The sequence below is a fragment of the Dermacentor albipictus genome, unplaced genomic scaffold (assembly GCF_038994185.2).
Source record: "Dermacentor albipictus isolate Rhodes 1998 colony unplaced genomic scaffold, USDA_Dalb.pri_finalv2 scaffold_19, whole genome shotgun sequence".
Classification (NCBI taxonomy): Eukaryota; Metazoa; Arthropoda; class Arachnida; order Ixodida; family Ixodidae; genus Dermacentor; species Dermacentor albipictus.
The window spans coordinates 7,007,883-7,025,758 of NW_027225573.1; the positions used below are offsets into that span (position 1 = coordinate 7,007,883).

A 17,876-nucleotide genomic window follows, 5' to 3' on the forward strand; every position below is an offset into this window, starting at 1 on the left:
GCTTACGGTGCTGGCCAGAATAACATTTTCAACCATATGAAACTAATAATTTCAGGCATGCCGGGGATTTGAGTACCTTGATTCGGTCCTTCTTGAGCTCCATATAGTTCCCAAAAAATAGGCTTGGCTCAGGTCCGGGAATTCCGTATCTTCTCAGGCGACCCTGCTTGTGGCGTCTCCTAGTGGCCCACAAGGTAAATGCAGCAAGAAGAAAGACCGCTGCAAACAGAGTCACTTCAAGCGGGGACATGCTTATGTCCGTAGCCGGGGCCTGTGAGGCTCGCCCCAAGTGAAACCTGCGCTGGGGATACCAAACAGAAAAAAAGAAAACAAAGCGAATGAAGAGTTTATGAAGCGTGAGCATGCTAGAGCTTCTTTTCTCGGAAATCTCTCCATCCGTCTCTCTGTAACGGATGACACGGTGCGCTCCATAGGTATACATGGGGTCGTAGGTGGGTGCATATGAGAATGCCTTATGATTAGGTATGGCTATTGAGATTTATGATTATGACTCTATATAATTATTACAGAAAAGGAGTTAAGAGTAACTGAGGTTAAAAATGAGAAATAAATTAAGAGGAAATGATGTATGCCTTAATACGAATCCCTAAGACTAATGAAGGTTAATAAAGTCTCATGGATAATAATTACAGTGGAATTACTCGAGCCTAATGAACAGTAATTGACAGTAAGAATAGTGAGCATATTTAAAATTATTAAGGTTGAAGCGATTAGCGTAATCAATGGTGTTTAAGTTTACATGAATTATACCTAACCAATCATGATTACCATGCAAATAATACGGGCTAATAATAATCATTTCATGTTCGTTAGGCTGACCTAAATTTAATAAAGAATAATTACAATGAACTTGCTTAAGCCCTTTGAGGAATTATAAGGGTAATGCAGATTAATCCTTGTTACCTTATTTAGACCTAATTCACATGATTTACAATCACATTATATTTCCACCAATTAGCTCATTGCGATATGTGATTACAATTCCTGCAGCACATTCGCCATCACGACACAGTGTGCCACTGTTTGTGTAACTGGGCTACTCAACCAATAATTCGTTACATCAGTGCAAGATGAGCCACTGGAGGCGATCGTTACATAATATCTGACAAGTTGTACTGAGGAGTTTTTTCTTGTGGCTCTTGTTTAGCCGAAGAACCTGTCACACCTGACAGCAGCGTGGATAGCAGAAATAATACTGTCCGGTGAATCTGTAACGTAAAGCTGTTTTATTTTGGCTTTATTCCAATCTCCTGTCGTCTAATTTACGTAACGATCGACAAAGTACGAGTGGTGGCTCACAAGGTTGTTTCAGAAGCCCAAACAAATGTTCTTGTTTATTGGAGGCGACTTTGGTTTCAAAGCGAACAAAATTGCCTACCGTGGGAAGTACTTCCTATACAACTGACTGGCAGGACGTACGCGGCAGAGGAGAGGGTTTGGGTGTGGGCGAGCTAGCGCAGTGAAAGTAGATAACTGGGGGAGGAGAGTGGTCCCGCGGAGGCTCGTCCACAATTGCGGTGGCGTGCAAGGGGGCGCAAAAAATGCCCTCAAAATGGAATTTGAAAGAAGATTTGACTGAGCGATGTCGTATACGTGTCAAAAAAGCTTGATAACGTTATACTACCACGCAAAACTCTTTATTATATGCAAAGAAATCATGTCTAGCTGGCAGCTCCGAGTTGACAGTGCTAGAATTACCAGTCCACAGCCATCTTCTATTACTTTCTGATTGGGGGAGCCTGCTGCTATTCCAGAACAAAAATAAGTTATGTTTGGCATATCTATGCATCTTTCATGCGTACCCGTCACTATGACGTGTGAGTTTCCGCGTTGTGGTGACGTCGCGTGAGTGAGAGGTGAACTAGGCGTGGCCCTACGCTGGCGCTCGCTGGGACACTACTGAGCTGGGTCACACTCGACGAGACGCTGGTTCCACTGCCATGATCCTGGAGCGCACTGGCTTTTGATTGACGTAATTGTTCTGCGGCAATCCGCAAGGTGGAGAGAAGTAATTAATAAAGGGAAAATCAGACATCCACCCGTTCGTAGAAATTGCTACAAAGGAAACCCATACGGGTTCCTCGAACGAAAAGCCTCACAGTTGAAGAAAAATTCGTCCAGTTCCCGGGCTCAAAACCGGGACCACTGCCTTTCCGGGGCCGCCGCTCTACCATCTGAACTAACCAGGCGGCTAGAAGGCGGCAGGGTGAAGTTGAATTTGTCGACAACACGAAGCTTGTGCTGTACAGGAGCTCCTTCTCATTGCAGTTCGCTGGTTTAATGCAAGGACGAGAGCCGCTGAATGTTAAATGCTTTATACATTTTATCGCTTGATACTAGTTTCTTCTCCTAAATAACCGTACATCTTGGGGTCATGAAGCTCTATTTCCTGCAGCAGCTTGGAATAAACTGTGTGAGCTGCCCTATTTATACATGCACATTTCACATTGATGATAACTTTCTTATTTTGCATTTTCCCTTCGACTATGATGATGATGATGATATGTAGTGTTTATTGGCTCAAGAGCCAAGTGCGGCCAAAGAGTGCCAAGGCAGTGGTGATGAGTTCGCAATGTAGTTATGAGTTCTATGGGGTTAATGTAAGGTGGCTGTATAGGGGCCCTAAAAATAGTCGCTCTAGAGTGCGCAAAATGTATCTGTAATAAGATTATGTCGATGACAAATGACATGTTCTATGTGCAATAAAATCCATCGTGAAAGAGTGATGCAGTACAGAAAATATATTAGATGGTGAAATTACCTGGAGCACCACTGCCTCGCCAGAGCCCTTGAAACACAAGGGGTGTGCTATATGAAACAGCTATCACAGCGGCATCCTCTAAAGAGAGGAGACGCTATGAGTGTGTGGGGCTAATAACATGTAATACAACATCTTTCAGGAAGCCCAGGACTGCGTTGGTGTCAAACAGCGGTTCTGGTCCGAGTAATATTACTGGATGAAGGGGAATGTGCTGCCGGTATGCTAAGGGAAAATGTTTCTTTCTTTCAGATTCGGCTTTCCGACACTCCAGAAGGACGTGGAGGACGGTCAGCCTCTCCCCGCATCTACCACAGGTTGGAGGCTCGTTTCCGGTGAGTAAAAAGTTCTGTGTGCCAAATGTGTGTCCTATTCTTAGACGGCAGAATAGGGCATCTGTCCGGCGGGATTTTGTTACGGAAGGCCAGAATCCTAGCTGCGGCTTTATCACGTGGAGCTTATTATTTGTTTCCGCGTCCCATAGGCGTTGCCAGTGGTTCCGTAGTTTCCTCCGTAAGAAGGGCTTCAGATCTGTGACAGGGACTGCGGCGGTGAGATTAACAGAGTGCGATGCAACTGACGTGGCCATCTGGTTCGCCAGAACATTGCCTTCGATGCCCCTATGACCTGGCACCAAGCATATGATGACATGCAGGTTTCCTATATACCCTTTACACAGAATGGAATAGAGTTCATTATTTACAGGATTCTTGTGGTTACAGAATGGCATCAAGGTCTTCACAATACTAAAGGAGTCCGTATATATAACTGATTTCTGGAGTTTTGATTTCCTGATACGCTTCACAGCCGACAATAGTGCGTAGGCCTCAGCCGTAAAGATACTAGTTTCCGGATGCAGTACGTCGGACTCCGAGAAGGATGGACCGACGGCTTCGTAGGACACCCCGTCGTGTGACTTCGATGCGTCTGTGTAGAACTCCGTGCAGGAGTACTTGTACTGGAGTTCCAGGAAATGCATTCGAATTTCGATATCTGCGGCTTCCTTTGTAACTTGTAGGAAAGATATATAACATTGTACCAGCTGCCACTCCCAAGGAGGTAGCAGCTTGGCTGGATGCATTAGTAAAAGCTCGAAGAGTGGGACATGCATTTCTTCACTAAGCTCCCTCACACGCAGCGAGAAAGGTCTTACGGAGGGATGATTGCGAAAGAGTGTACAATATGTCATATCATTAACGGTATTAAAACACGGATGTTGAGGATTAGAGTGCACTTTCAGAAATTATGTTTGGCTGATCTATGTTCTCTGTATATGAAGTGACCACTCATTTGATTCTACGTATAAACTTTCAATGGGACTAGTTCTGAAAGCGCCCGTGGCTAAGTGGATTCCTAGATGGTGGACAGGATATATCATCTTTAGCACGCTCGGGGCGGCAGAATGATAGATCACGGCGCCATAATCTAATCGTGACCGAATCAGGCTCTTATAGAGATTCATTAGGCACGCCCTGTCCCTACCCCACGTAGTGTGCGATAGAAGTTTCATTAGGTTCATTGTTTTCAGACATTTTTCTTTAAGGTGTTTAATGTGTGGGATGAATGTGAGTCTATTCTGAAGTAGAACACCCAGAAATTTGTGTTCTTTGTTTACAGGTATCTGTTGTCCACAGAGTTTTAAGCAAGGATCCGGAACCAGGCCTCTCTTTCTAGTAAACAGAACACAACAACTCTTGAGAGGATTGATTTTAAATCCATTTTTCTCTGCCCTCTGTGACACCTTGTTCATACCGTGCTCTACCTATCTCTCGCAGACTGTGAGGTTGCACGATTTGAAACCTATTTGTATATTGACACGTGTACTTATCTTTAGCGGGCGACCACGTTTCGCCGCCTAACAAATGTTACGGCACAGCGCAGGGCGCGCCTGCATGTAAAAGAAGTTTCTGGAATGTTATCGATGGTTCCGTCCACTGTCTACCACCGCAGCTTGTGTAAACTGATTGCATGTAGGCGGGACGCGAATAGTGTAGAACTTTGTGGAAGACACGTGGGTGTGAGCGGTTAATCGGGAACATTCGACGACTGATTTATAAAAGCCGACGCGTTTGACCCGCTGATCAGATTTCTCGACGATCGCCGACTGTGTTCGCCGCTCTCGTTGTGCTATAAGTGTAGCGTGTTTTGTGGGCACAGGTTCCCCCAATAAAATCTAGTTTTGCCTTTCGCAGTATTGCTACTGTGTTCCTAACGTCACCACCACGTGACATCTGGTGAAGGTGCTTGTGCGTTCATGTACTGAACGCCCCCGCAAAGCCGCGATCCAAGCCCGAAGCCCGAGGGCAAAACCAACATCGCCCAAGACCAGCGTGCTAGCCGCTGACTGCAAGGACTGCCTCCAGAGCATCGACTTCTACCTGAGACGAGCAGGAAGATTGCCACCAAGTCCACCTCAATGGCAGCCCCAGTGTCACCCGTCGTGCTGCAGCAGCCCAGGGAGCCCCCGACATTCCGCGGTTCAACATTCGAGGACCCGGAAAGCTGGCTGGAAACGTATGAGAGGGTCACTACGTTTAACAGCTGGAACAGTGACGACAAACTGCGACATGTCTTCTTCGCATTAGAAGACGCCGCGAGGACGTGGTTCGAGAACCGAGAAGCCACCTTAACGACCTGGGAACTTTTCCGTAGCGGCTTTTTGCAGACATTCGCGAGCGTCGTACGCCGAGAATAAGCCCAATTGCTATTAGAATCCCGGGTGCAGCTACTTAATAAGACAACTGCGATCTTCACGGAAGAAATGAGCCGCCTATTCCACCACGCCGACCCGAAAATGTCTGAGGAAAAGAAAGTCAGGCTACTCATGAGTGGTCTAAAGGAGGAACTTTTCGCCGGTATGGTACGAAGCCCACCGAAGACTGTCGACTGGTTTCTGCGCGAGGCCACTAGCATCGAGAAGGAACACGAGATGCGAAACCGGCAATTCCACCGCCGCACCAACTCTACAAACTATGCCGGAGTTCAATCTGTGGTCTCCGACGACCTGCGTGAGGCTATCAGGGCAGTCGTACGAGATGAGCTTTAGAAGGTCTTCCCGTCGTCGCAGCCTCAAGTGGCCTCGATCGCTGACATCGTCAAAGATGAGGTTCAGCGGTCGCCTGGAGTTCCGGAGCTGCAACCTCAATTACCGCAACCCCAGCCAGAAGCGTTGACCTACGCCATCGTCGCACGCCGTCGAGGTCCTCCTCCACGACAGCGCCAGGGCCCCATAACGTCACAATTCCGTCGACCGCTACCACCGCCGCCAGCACGCCAACCCGTCGCCCAGCGCAGCTAGCCGAGGAAGACAGACGTTTGGCGCGCTCCTGACCACCGCCCTCTCTGCTACCACTGCGGAGAAGCGGGTCACGTGCACCGATGATGCCCATAGCGGGAGATGGGACTGCGAGGTTTCACCGTCAAAGCTCCGCGCCCGCAGCGAGGTGAACGCCCTCGCGATATCGCTGACTACCTCGCCGCTACTCAGTGGAACTCTCGACGACCGTCGCGTTCGCCATCACCAGGCCGCTACCTGTCGCCGCAGTGCCGACCATACACTGGCCCAGCCCGGGGCTGGTCAGCAAGCCCATATCCAGAAAACTAAAAGCAGCAACCGATGGAGGTGCGGTTGCTGTTCGTCGTACTGACGAAGACCCTCCGCCGCCGACGAAGGCGCCGAAGAAACTACCTCGACGAAATAACGACACGCCGCCGTACCGACGAAGTCTGGAAGAGAAGAATACAACGACGAAAAACGACCTGACGACGCGACTTTCCAGCTTCAGTTCAACACGACGCAGCCGTGATCCGACGCCAAGACTCAACTGCAACGCCAGACGAAGAACCACCGACCTCGACGTACTTCTCGACGGCCACGCAGTCACTGCCTTAGTCAACACAGGGGCCGATTACTGCATAATGAGTGGACACATCGCCGCCCAGTTGAAGAAGGTTAAGACTGCATGGGAGGGCCCCGAAATTCGGACCGCTGGAGGACACCTCATTACGCCGACTGGAAGCTGCACCCCATCACCGGACTTACCCTGCCACCTTCTCGATCCTCCAACAGTGTTCACGAGACGTCATTCTCGGTATGGACTTCCTGAACCAACACGGCGCAATCATCGACCTGAAGTCGAACTCGATAACACTTTCGCAAGATCAAGCGATACCATCGGAGAGCTTTCGTGGTCACCGCGCCTTGAGTGTGCTCGAAGATCAAGTGAGCATCGCGCCGCGCTCCAGCATTGTTATTTCCGTTGGCACCGAAACACCCACTGATGTAGAGGGCGTCATCGAGTGCGACCAGCATCTACTACTCGACCGTGAAATTTGCGTCGCAAGAGGAATCGCTCGACTCCACGAGGGAAAGCGGAAGTGATGCTAACCAACTTCAGCCAAGAGTTCAAGCACTTTAAGAAGGGCACGATGATCGCGTACATCGAGAAAATTCTGGAAACCAGTAATGCTTTTGTCCTCGCGGATTCCGCCGCATCTACCGCGACGACGATGGTTGCCGAACCAGACTACGACCTTAATCCAAGTCTCCCCGTGATTAAGCAACAGCAGCTCAGAAGTCGGCTTCGACGACACAACGGCTGCTTTTCGACATCATCGAGGATTCGACAAATACCAGTCGCCAAGCATCGCATAATCACCGAAGAGTACGCTCGACCACTCCGCCAGAGCCCTTACTGAGTTTCGACGCGAGAACGTGAAGCTATTAGGGAACAAGTCGACGAAATGCTGCGCGGCGACATCATCCAGCCGTCGAAAAGCCCGTGGGCATCTCCTATTGTCCTGGTGAAGAAAAAGGACGGAACCCTACCGCGTCCGCGGCGGGTGCCCAGACCCACTAAAAGACGCCGGACTCAAATCTTTCTGATTTGAAATAAAAGTTTACGCTCTCTCTCTCTACGTTTCTGCGTCGATTATCGTCGACTGAATAAGATCACGAAGAAGGACGTATACCCCCGTCCGCGCATAGACGAAGCACTGGATCGGCTCTGCAACGCTAAATACTTCTCGTCGATGGACCTCAAGTCTGGCTACTGGCAAATAGAAGTCGACGAGAGAGATCCCAAAAAGACCGCCTTCATCACGCCAGACGGCCTCTACGAGCTCAAGGTCATGCCATTCGGACTGTGCTCGGCGCCTGCAACGTTTCAGCGCGTCATGGACACGGTGTTAACAGGATTGAAGTGGCAGACGTGTCTTGTTTACTTGGATGACGTCGTTGTCTTCGCCGAAAAATTTGACGACCACCTTAAGCGGCTTGCGGCAGTATTAGAGGCCATCAAATCATCAGGGCTCACTCTGAAGCCAGTTGGTATTGCTGCAAGCAATATTCAGGATTCGTATATGCTAGATGCTGATGGTGTGCTCCTGTGCTATATCATGTGCTAGTCCGTTAAGATGGTGATTCCCCGCAGTCAACGCTGGGACACTTCTAGCTATTTTCATGACTCGCGGTTGGCCGGACACGCGAGTGGCCCTAAGAGTTATCTTAAGTTGTGCCACTCCATCACCTGGCCAGGCATGAAGCGTGATGTGCTTCATTATTCTCGCTCATGTCGCATGTGCATCAAAGTGTGAAGCCCCGTGGTTGCAAACATCCCGGCCCCATGCAGCTGATAGACAGCCAGCTAGCTACCCTGGCAAATCGGGGCCTGTGACGTTATGGGACCTTTCCCAAGAAGCCGGCAAGGTCACACATTCCTGTTCGCCGTCACAGATAATTTCACGAAGTGGGTGGATATTTTCACCTTCGGAAGCTAAGGCCACGCGTCACAAGGGACAAGTTGCTCGAGGTTTTCACCCGCTTTGGCTTTCCGGCGGAACTGATCAGTTACAACGCGTCCTTTTTCACAGCCAAAGTGTTCGTTGATGTCGGTGCAGCCTCTGGCATAAAGCACCGCAAAACAACGACTTATCACCCTCCGGCCAATCCCGCCGAGCGCATGAAGCGAAATTTGAAGCCCTTGCTCATGGCCTTTGCCCAGCAATACAGGGAATGGAACGCCTGTCTCCGCGAGATAGGTTTCTCTGTACGCACATCGGTGAACCGCTCGACTGGGTATACGCCCGCTTTGCTCAACTTCGGGAGAGAGCTGCCAAACCCAATGGATCGCGTTCTGCGAACCGGCAGCGGGGCGGACGCCACTGCGTCGGGTCTCTCCGATTACACGGTGCAAGTAGACTCTAGGATGAGCGAGGCCCTTTCTCATGCCCACACTAACCTGGCGAAAGCACGTACTGGACAGAAGGCACAATACGACCGGTCGCATAGAGAGGTACGTTATCAAGTAGGTGACCTCGTCCTCAGATGCAGTTATCTGCAATGTGACGCAACAAAGGGCCTCTCAGACTCTCTTTCAGCCAAGTGAACGGGCCCATACCATGTGGAGACGAAATTGTCAACTCTTGTGTATAAGCTGGTGGACTCAAACGGTATAGCATCCGGCAGTCTAGTAGACGTCTCTGACCTCACACGATTCGTTGCCAGAAGCAGCGACTGGGAAGAGGAAGAGACACAGCAAGCGCAAACGAGCAAGATGGCGGGTCTCAATCTGTGTACTCACCGATACAACTTGCGAAAACGCTTAGTCGCCACTTCTTGCTGGTAGGCAGAAGTATCTTATTCACCGCCGAGGTGGCAAGCCGAGAGGCGCGACTATAGCGTGATTGCACGCGTTAAAGCGGAAAAATGCACTCATTAGCCGAATAAGATATTTTTTCGTAGTGCACAACTCCTTCCGAGGGCCGTGGTAGATCAAAGTTACCTGTGAGCCCACCGGTCTGAGCATCGAAAGCGGACCTAGGCGTTGCCTTACTGCTCGTGCTCGGGGAGCTCTATCCTCCAGTGGCACTCGAATGACATGAAAAGCACGGTTAGCGTTTCAGCGCTGGCCTGATGGGCACAGAACACTACCATAAGCCAAATATGCCTCTTTCGGTGAACTTCCTTCTGCTCTCTGGCAGCCACCTGTAAAGGTGAATGCGCCAGTGGGATGCGCCATTTGGCAAGCTGACGGACGCAGTGTTAGCTTCGTTTTCTGCGTATGAACATAGTCGTCGGACTGTGAGAGTCGCTGTTGGCGTGCTATTATCATCGGAGTTCAAACTTAGTTGTTTGAAGTGTTAATATTGTGGGACCGGTGCTACACATACGCCTACGATGAACCCGACCGAACACGCCGCGAGGACGTCGACCGACTCATCTAGGTCTCACGGGAGCCGTCCCCGCTGCAAGCACCTCCCGTTGCAAGCCGTCCGGGAAGTCACTACGGTTTCACTCCCTCCTGAGACCATAGCAGGACCCATGGTCCAATATAGCACACCTGCCGCCTCCCCATACTTCCTGGTGGTCTCAATTCTTTCGTCTCCACAGCCAGGCTCCCGGTTGCCTTCACGCCGGCATGTCGCTATGTGAGCCTTCCAATCCGGCTCCGAAGCACCAGTTTGCTTCGTGTCGGCGAGACGGCGGAAAGAAAAGAGAAAGCTGTATAATGGCGTGAACGAGCGAGAGATCCCACGCATCTTACATGGCCGCACGGTATCAGCCATTGTCAATGCGTCTGGTGGAGGAGTCATGGGCCCTGACTCTTCGGCAATGTACTGCGGGGTGTGCGGCGTGTTGCGGCTGTGCTGGTCCCATGACGCCAACGGTGTTCACAAGCTTCACGTGAAGAAGACGGAACCGGCCGCCGGAGAGCCCGGCACAGTCCCAGCCACACAAGTGTTGAAGAAGACGGACACGGACGTGAACTCTGTCCTGATGCGTTCTGTTGTCGGCGCTCTCACCTCGGACCCTGCGTACGCGGCGACTGCTCAGCAGGCGATGGCGCTGGCGCCCCTCCACGGCTCTTTCCTTTCGCCGCAAGCCGGAGTCACCGCCGCGCCTGGAGAGAGTCTGCACTTCGGTATTTTCGGTTAACGAAATTAAACAGGTCAGACCTCAGCTTTGCCATTGATTCTGGGCGGCTCCCTTATGTGCCGGCCCGAGTCTTTACGAGGCGTGGGGGATGTGGGGACCCCTTTGGACCCCTATCTACTGTTCATGCCTGACTTGGGCCATTCGCCCGCGTGATCGCTGGTGACATGCAGTTCCAACCTAATCTTCGATAGCGTACATTCCCCGCCGCCGGTGGCGCTGGTGCGACGCGGAGCCTGCTGCTTCTGTGCGCTGCTCACGTTACGCCGTGCACCGCGCGTTGGAACAGTGCCTCAGGCGTGGGGCCCTCTCACCCTCTCTTCGGTTTCCCTTTCCTTCAACATCGTAGGTGCGTGGGGGTCTTTGCCCGACAGGTTGGCTTTCGGTGCTCTTGGCTGTCGGAAGTGCGGACCCACTTGGTCCCGCACCCCCCTGAGCAAGGCGGCCCCTTTCTGAATGAATGAATGAATGAATATTTGATGTTTAATGGCGCAAGGGCCCCATGCGGCCAAAGAGCGCCATGCTAATGATTAATGAGTTCGCAGTGCCTGATGGGTTCTGTGACCTTAATGCGCCATGGCTGTAAAGGGGCCTAAAAGAGTTGATGCAAATACCGTAAAATGTGCGAGTAATAAAATTATGGGAATGACTATTGGCGTGTACTATGAACATTAAGATGTATTGAGAAAGAATGATGCAATATATAAAATATGTGATTGTCTAGATGTATAATATTGTCTAGAGCACTACTGCTTCACCGGGGCCCTTGAAATGCAAGGGCCTAGAGGCATCTGCTGTACAGAGAATCTATCCTAGCGATATCCTCTGGAAAGAGGATGCGCTAAGAAATGAATGGGCTTGTAACATGTAGTACAACATCTTTTAAGAAAGCGAGGACTGCTTTGGTCTTAAAAAGCGGTTCTACACCAAGAAACATGGCCGGATGCAGCGGGACGTGATGGCTGTATGCAAAAGGAAAATGTTTTCTCCTGTCTCTTTCGGCTTACCGGCACTCCAGGAAGACATGGAGGACGGTCAGCTGGTCGCCACATCTACCACAGGCTGGAGGCTAGTTACCGGTCAAGAGAAAGTTATGAGTGTCAAATTTGGGTCCTATTCTCAGTCTAGTGAATAGGACATCTGTTATTCGTGTTTTTGTATTCGGTTGCCAGAAACCTAACTTCGGCTTAATTAGGTGAAGCTTATTACTCGTTTCAGAGTCCCACAAGCGTTGCCAGTGGCTTCGCAGTTTTTCCTTAGGAAAGGCTTCATGTCTATGGCAGGGACAGCAGCAGAAAGAATACCTTGCGATGCTACTGATTTGGCGATATCGTCGGCAAGAACATTTCCCTCGATACCTCTATGACCAGAAACCCAGCATATTACTACACGCCTATGTGATAAGTAGATTTTACATAAGAGTGAGTAGAGTTCATTGAAGACAGGATTCGTTTGCTTTTGAAAAGAAATGAGTGCTTTTACAAAGCGAGTCTTTGAATATGATGGCTTTCTCAAGTTTCAGTTTCCTTATATTTTTGACTGCACTCAGTACTGCGTAGACTTCTGTAGTGAAGATACTTGTTATGGGGTTCAACACGTCAGATTCAGTAAAAGATGGACCAACAGCAGCGTAGGATACGCCAGCATGTGATTTGGACGCATCTCTGTAAAATTCGGAGCAGGAGTACTTCAATTGAAGCTCACGGAAATGCATGGCAATTTGAAGCTCCGAAGCGCGCTTTGTGATATCTACAAAGGATACGTCACATTCTATCACCTACCACTGCCAGGGCGGTAATAACTTAGCTGCAGGCATTAGGCGATGTTCAAGAAGTGGGACGTCCATTTCTTCGCTAAGTTCTCTTACACGTATTGAGAAAGGTAATGTCAAAGAGGGTCTGTTACGAAAAAGTGTTTCACACGTCAATTTGTTAACGGTTGTGAAACACGGATATTCCTTATTAGAACGCACTTTCAGAAAATAGGTAAAGCTGATGTATGTTCTCTGAAAATGGAGTGATCACTCATCTGACTCGACATACAGACTTTCAACAGGGCTTGTTCTAAATGCGCCAGTGTCCAGGCGGATTCCCAGATGGGGAACAGGGTCTAGTATCTTTAGCGCGCTCGGGGCGGCAGAGTGTTAAACTACGGCCCCATAATCTAATCTTGATCGAACTAGGCTACTGTGAAGATTCAGTAAACATTTCCTGTCACTTTCCGTGTTGTGTGGGATAGGATTTTAAGTAAGTTCAGTGTTTTCAGTCATTTTGTTTTTAGATATTTTATGTGTAGAATGAAACTAAGCTTGGAGTCAAGTAAAATACCTACAAATTTGCGCTCTTTGTTAAAAGGAATTTGTTGTCCGCCCATTTCTAGAAAAGGATCTGGCACCAGGCCTGTCTTTCTTTCAAGAGAATACAAGAAATTTTGTGGGGGTTGATTTTAAATCCATTTTGGTCTGCCCACATGGACACCTTGTTTAGGGCCTGCTGTACCTGTCTCTTGCCGACTGTGAGGTTGCACGACTTGAAACCTATTTGTATATCGTCTACGTAGACGGAGTAGAAATTAGCTGGTGGTAAAGATGAGTGAAGCGTGTTCATCTTTACGACAAAGAGCGTGCAGCTGAGTACGCCACCCTGGGGTACCCCAGTTTCCTGTATGAATGTACGCGACAGTGCCGGACCAATTTTCACTCGAAATGTACGGTTCTCTAGGTAGCTCTCTAGAATATTTAACATATTGCCGCAGATACCTAGCGTGGAAAGATCTCGCTAATGTGCACTTTATTATGTAACTTTCTTATGAAGCTGTTTTACTTGATGCACGCCCCCCCTTATGTAATGCCTTCGGGCCCTTAAGGTTGAATAAATGAAATGAAATGAAATGAAATTCCGTACCGCCAGGTTGTGTCGTAAGCTTTTTACATATCCAGAAAGACAGATAAGAAAGATTGCTTGTGCACAAAGGCATCGCGAATGCTTGCTTCGATGCGCACAATATGGTCGATTGTAGATCGCCCTTCCCGAAAACTACATTGAAATGGATCAAGCATTTTACTGGACTCTAGGAGATGTACGAGACGGCGATTGATCATTTTTTTTCAAAACGCTTACAGAGGCAGCTCGTAAGCGCTATAGGACGGTAGCTAGTAAGCAATGAAGTGTCTTTACCATGCTTCAGAACAGGGATCACAATAGCCTCCTTCCATTTTGATGGAAGATAACCAGCAGCCCAGATAGTATTGCGAAGTATGAGTAGCATGGTTTGTGTGTCGGAGTGCAGGTGTTTAAGCATATCATACATGATTCTATCGGGGCCCGGTGCAGAGCTCCGTCATGCTGATAAGGAAGCTTTAGGTTCAGCAATGGTAAAAGGACGATTATAAGGATCGTTTGGCATGCATTTCCGATTCAGAGGCTTGAGTTCTTCTATTCTTTTATATTTAAGAAAGTTCTCCAAATAGTGAGTGGAGCTAGACACGCGCTCGAAGTGTTCACCGAGAGCATCAGCCTGGTATTGCAGGGTATCGCCTTGTGTGTTTACAAAAGGGAGGGGGTGCGTTTGTCGCCCTCTTACGCTATTAACCCTGTTCCAGACTTTGGCCTCGTCTGTATACGAGTTGATACCCGACAAAACCTTTTGCCAACTCTCTCTTCTGGCCTGTCGGCGCGTTCTGCTGCCTTCGGATTTTGCTTTCAAACAGTTAATAAGATTCTCCGCACTGGGAGAGGCGCGTAACGATCCTCACGCTTTGTTTTGTTTCTTACGGGCGGTCGTACATTCGTCGTTCCACCACGGGAAGCATCGTTTGCGTGCCAAGCCACTTACTTCAGATATGCATTTAGATGCGGCATCTATAATGAACGCTGTAAAGTACTCAACAGCAGCATCGATTTCTAACGAAGACATATCAGCCCACGAGATACTAGTAAGAGTTCGGAATTTCTCCCAGTCAGCTGTCTCAATCTTCCGCCTAGGAACCTGGGGTAGATATTGGTTTTCTTTATATGGTTTTTGTAGTATGGGGAAGTGGTGGCTCCCGTAAGGATTGTCGTTAACTTCCCATTCAAGTTCAGACAGTAGTGACGCGGAGACAAGGCTGAATTCAACCGTGAATGTGTTTTTGTCGGCGACTTTAATATAGATGCTTCTGAAAATAATGCTACCTTCTTGTATTTCAGAGAACTTTTCGAATCCTATGGTTGTACAAATGTAATTAACGAGCCTACCCGTGTTACCTCAAGTATTGAAACAATATTAGACCTGTGCATTACAAGCTTTTGCCCTGATGAAGTGAAGTCAGGTGTAATCACTTGTGACCTTACCGATCATTTACCAATTTATTGTCTAATACCATCGAAACAAAAGCGTACATTAGTGAAAGAAACACTGGTTAGAGACTACTCGGAACAAAACATGTTAAAGTGTAAAGAACTCATGGAACAACAGAAATGGGATAGTGTCATAAAAGAAAACGATCCAAATGTTGCTTATAATGTCTTTCTGAAGTGTTTTACTTCTGCCTACAATGCCTCCTTTCCGCTAAAAGCTCCTAAAAACACAAAAAACAAGAAAACCTTGGATATCACATGAATTATACACCAGAATTAAACAAAGGCAGAGACTTTTCCAGAAGCTTTAGACACGAGATGTGAAGGTGATCTTCAAATATTTAGGAAAATGAGGAACAAATTAAGTGCTGATATCAAAAAAGTAAAACGAGATTTCTACATGCAAAAATTTTCTGAAATTGTGGGAAATTCTCGTCTTGTATGGAAAGCGATCCGGGGTATTATAGGAAAGACAAGTTCGTCAAAACGTGTTTTGTATGAAAGTGAGTCCATGAGTGACATCGAGGTCGCAAACTTGTTTAACGAACACTTTATTAATGTGGGTGCTTCATCAGATGACCGCGCCAAAATGCCTTGTGAACATTTTGTGAAAACACACTGTCAAAATACTGTATTTATGTCACCCACTGATCAATATGAGATAACTGATGTCATATTGGCTTTGAAAAATGATTGCGCCGCTGGAGCTGACGATATTAAAGCTAGACCACTGAAAGCTGTCGCGCCGATGGTAAGCATCCCGCTTATGCACATTCTCAACCTTATTCTTTCAACCGCAGTGTTCCCAGACGCAATGAAGCTAGCCCGTGTTGTCGTAATACATAAAGGTGGTTCCGTTAAAGACAAGAACAATTACAGACCAATATCAGTGCTTCCTATCTTTGCAAAGATAGCGGAGAACATAATACATAAAAGACCTTCTGGCTTTCTGACGGCAAACAATATGATAGTAAGCGAACGATTCGGGTTTAGAAAAAACAAGTCGTCTGAAAGTGCACTTCTTGAAATAAAGGAGCACATACTAGACAACATCGAAAGGTAAATAGTTACCCTGGGAATATTTGTGGATTTTAGAAAAGCTTTTGACTGGGTCCAACACGATGTGCTCTTAAAGAAACTTCCATCGTATGGAATACGGGGCAAAGCTTGGTCTTTGATAAAAAGCTACTTAACTTCGAGAGCTGAATTCACATGCATAAATGGCATAAATTCGGACTTAAAATTTGTAAAATTTGGCGTACCACAGGAATCATTACTAGGACCAACGTTATTTTTATTATACATTAACGATATTGTAAACATTAACAAAAATACAAGGTAATTTTATACGCAGACGATACGAATGTATTCTTCACAGGTGCTCATAAAAGAGAGGTATTTCGTCGAGCTAACGAATGGCTAACAGGTCTGGATTTGTGGCTTCAATCTAACAGACTTCAATAAAACATCAGCAAAACTAAATACTTACTCTTCCGGCCGCGAGGACACCACCCGACTGTAAACTTGGCTTTAAAATTTCAAAACGTTACCATCGAACAATCTGTATCAGTTAGATTTTTGGGGGTGACATTTCAAGAAAACCTCTCATGGACGCCTCACGTTCACAAGCTCCGAAGTGAGCTAGGGTGAGCTGTTGGAATCCTAAATACAGTGAGATATTATATCCCGTCTGCGGTGAAAAGGCAGATATACTGCGCCCTATTTCATTCCCGGTTATGTTACTGGTTCTTAGTATGGTCAACAACGACTAAGACCAACCTAGATGGTCTTTTTTAGTTGCAAAAGCGAGCGGTGCGTGCAATCGGAAATTTAGAACTTTCTGAAGACACTACACCCTTTTTTAAATCAAATAAAATAACGCCTATTCATAAATTGTATAAATATAAATTGGCCCTGGAAATATTGCATCAGCACAAAACAACACCTATCCACACCAAATATCAAGTGAAACCTGCTCCGTACTGCCTAAGAAAGAATTTATACCCAGGCCACGTTCTCGTACAAAATATGGCGATCAAAAACTAAGCTTTATGATACCAGACCTTCTCAACGAATATCCGGAAATTGCTGAAGCACTCGTTACAGCTACCTCAGTGCACATTTTCGGAAAAATGCTAAAAAATTTTTCCTTAATACAGACTAAAAATGGTGCCGGACTGATCCCAGTTGGTTTTCCGCTTACTCTGTGTCTTGGCTTTTCATTGTGTAAGTCCGATATATTTTCTGTACCTGGATGATTGTTTCGACCTACCTATACAATGTATCTGATTGTATGTGTATTTATGTTGTTGATGTATAAAAAAGAACATTTATTGATGTTTATGTTCTACCGTGTTCCAAATTGAGCCTCTTGTAGTCAATACGTTTTGTTATTATTTATGTTCTTGTGTGACTGCTGCTGCCAAGGGTGGCGAGGCCCAGTCAGGCACGTTCAGTGTCTTTTGTCGCGTCCCCCAAGGCATTTCTGTAAGGAATGTCTTGAATAAATTAATAAAGAAAAGAAAGAAAAGAAAAAAGATCTATTGAAGAAAAGGTTCTGTTTGCGAGAGAGTAATATGGGGGTTCCTTCTTACTCAACAGGCCCGCACCAGAAGAAAAAAGGAACTGTTCAACAAGACGGCCTCGCGCATCTATACGAGGGTCGCCCCACAGGTAGTTGTGTGCATTGAAGTCGCCAAGAACCACATAAGGTTCTGGCAATTCATCTATAAAGGACTGAAATTCATGTTTGTTAAGTTTATAATGTGGGGGTATATAAAGCGAGTAAATAGCGATAAGTTTGTTTAGCAGAACAACTCGCACCGCC

General features: G+C 47.4%; 1 protein-coding gene across 2 annotated transcripts in view; it reads right to left on the minus strand.

Annotated features, from left to right (window-relative positions):
- Nucleotides 1-17,876, minus strand: part of LOC135917097 (cytochrome P450 3A8-like) — a 65,361-nt gene that overhangs the window by 18,510 nt on the left and 28,975 nt on the right. The window contains exon 2 of one of the 2 annotated variants that reach the window (XM_070529212.1): nucleotides 77-296. In XM_070529212.1, coding sequence (XP_070385313.1) covers nucleotides 77-250 — 174 coding nt within the window. In that variant the 5' untranslated portion in view covers nucleotides 251-296. Of the gene's footprint in view, nucleotides 1-76; nucleotides 302-17,876 lie in introns of both variants that reach the window. The other variant, XM_065450588.1, reaches the window with a different exon arrangement.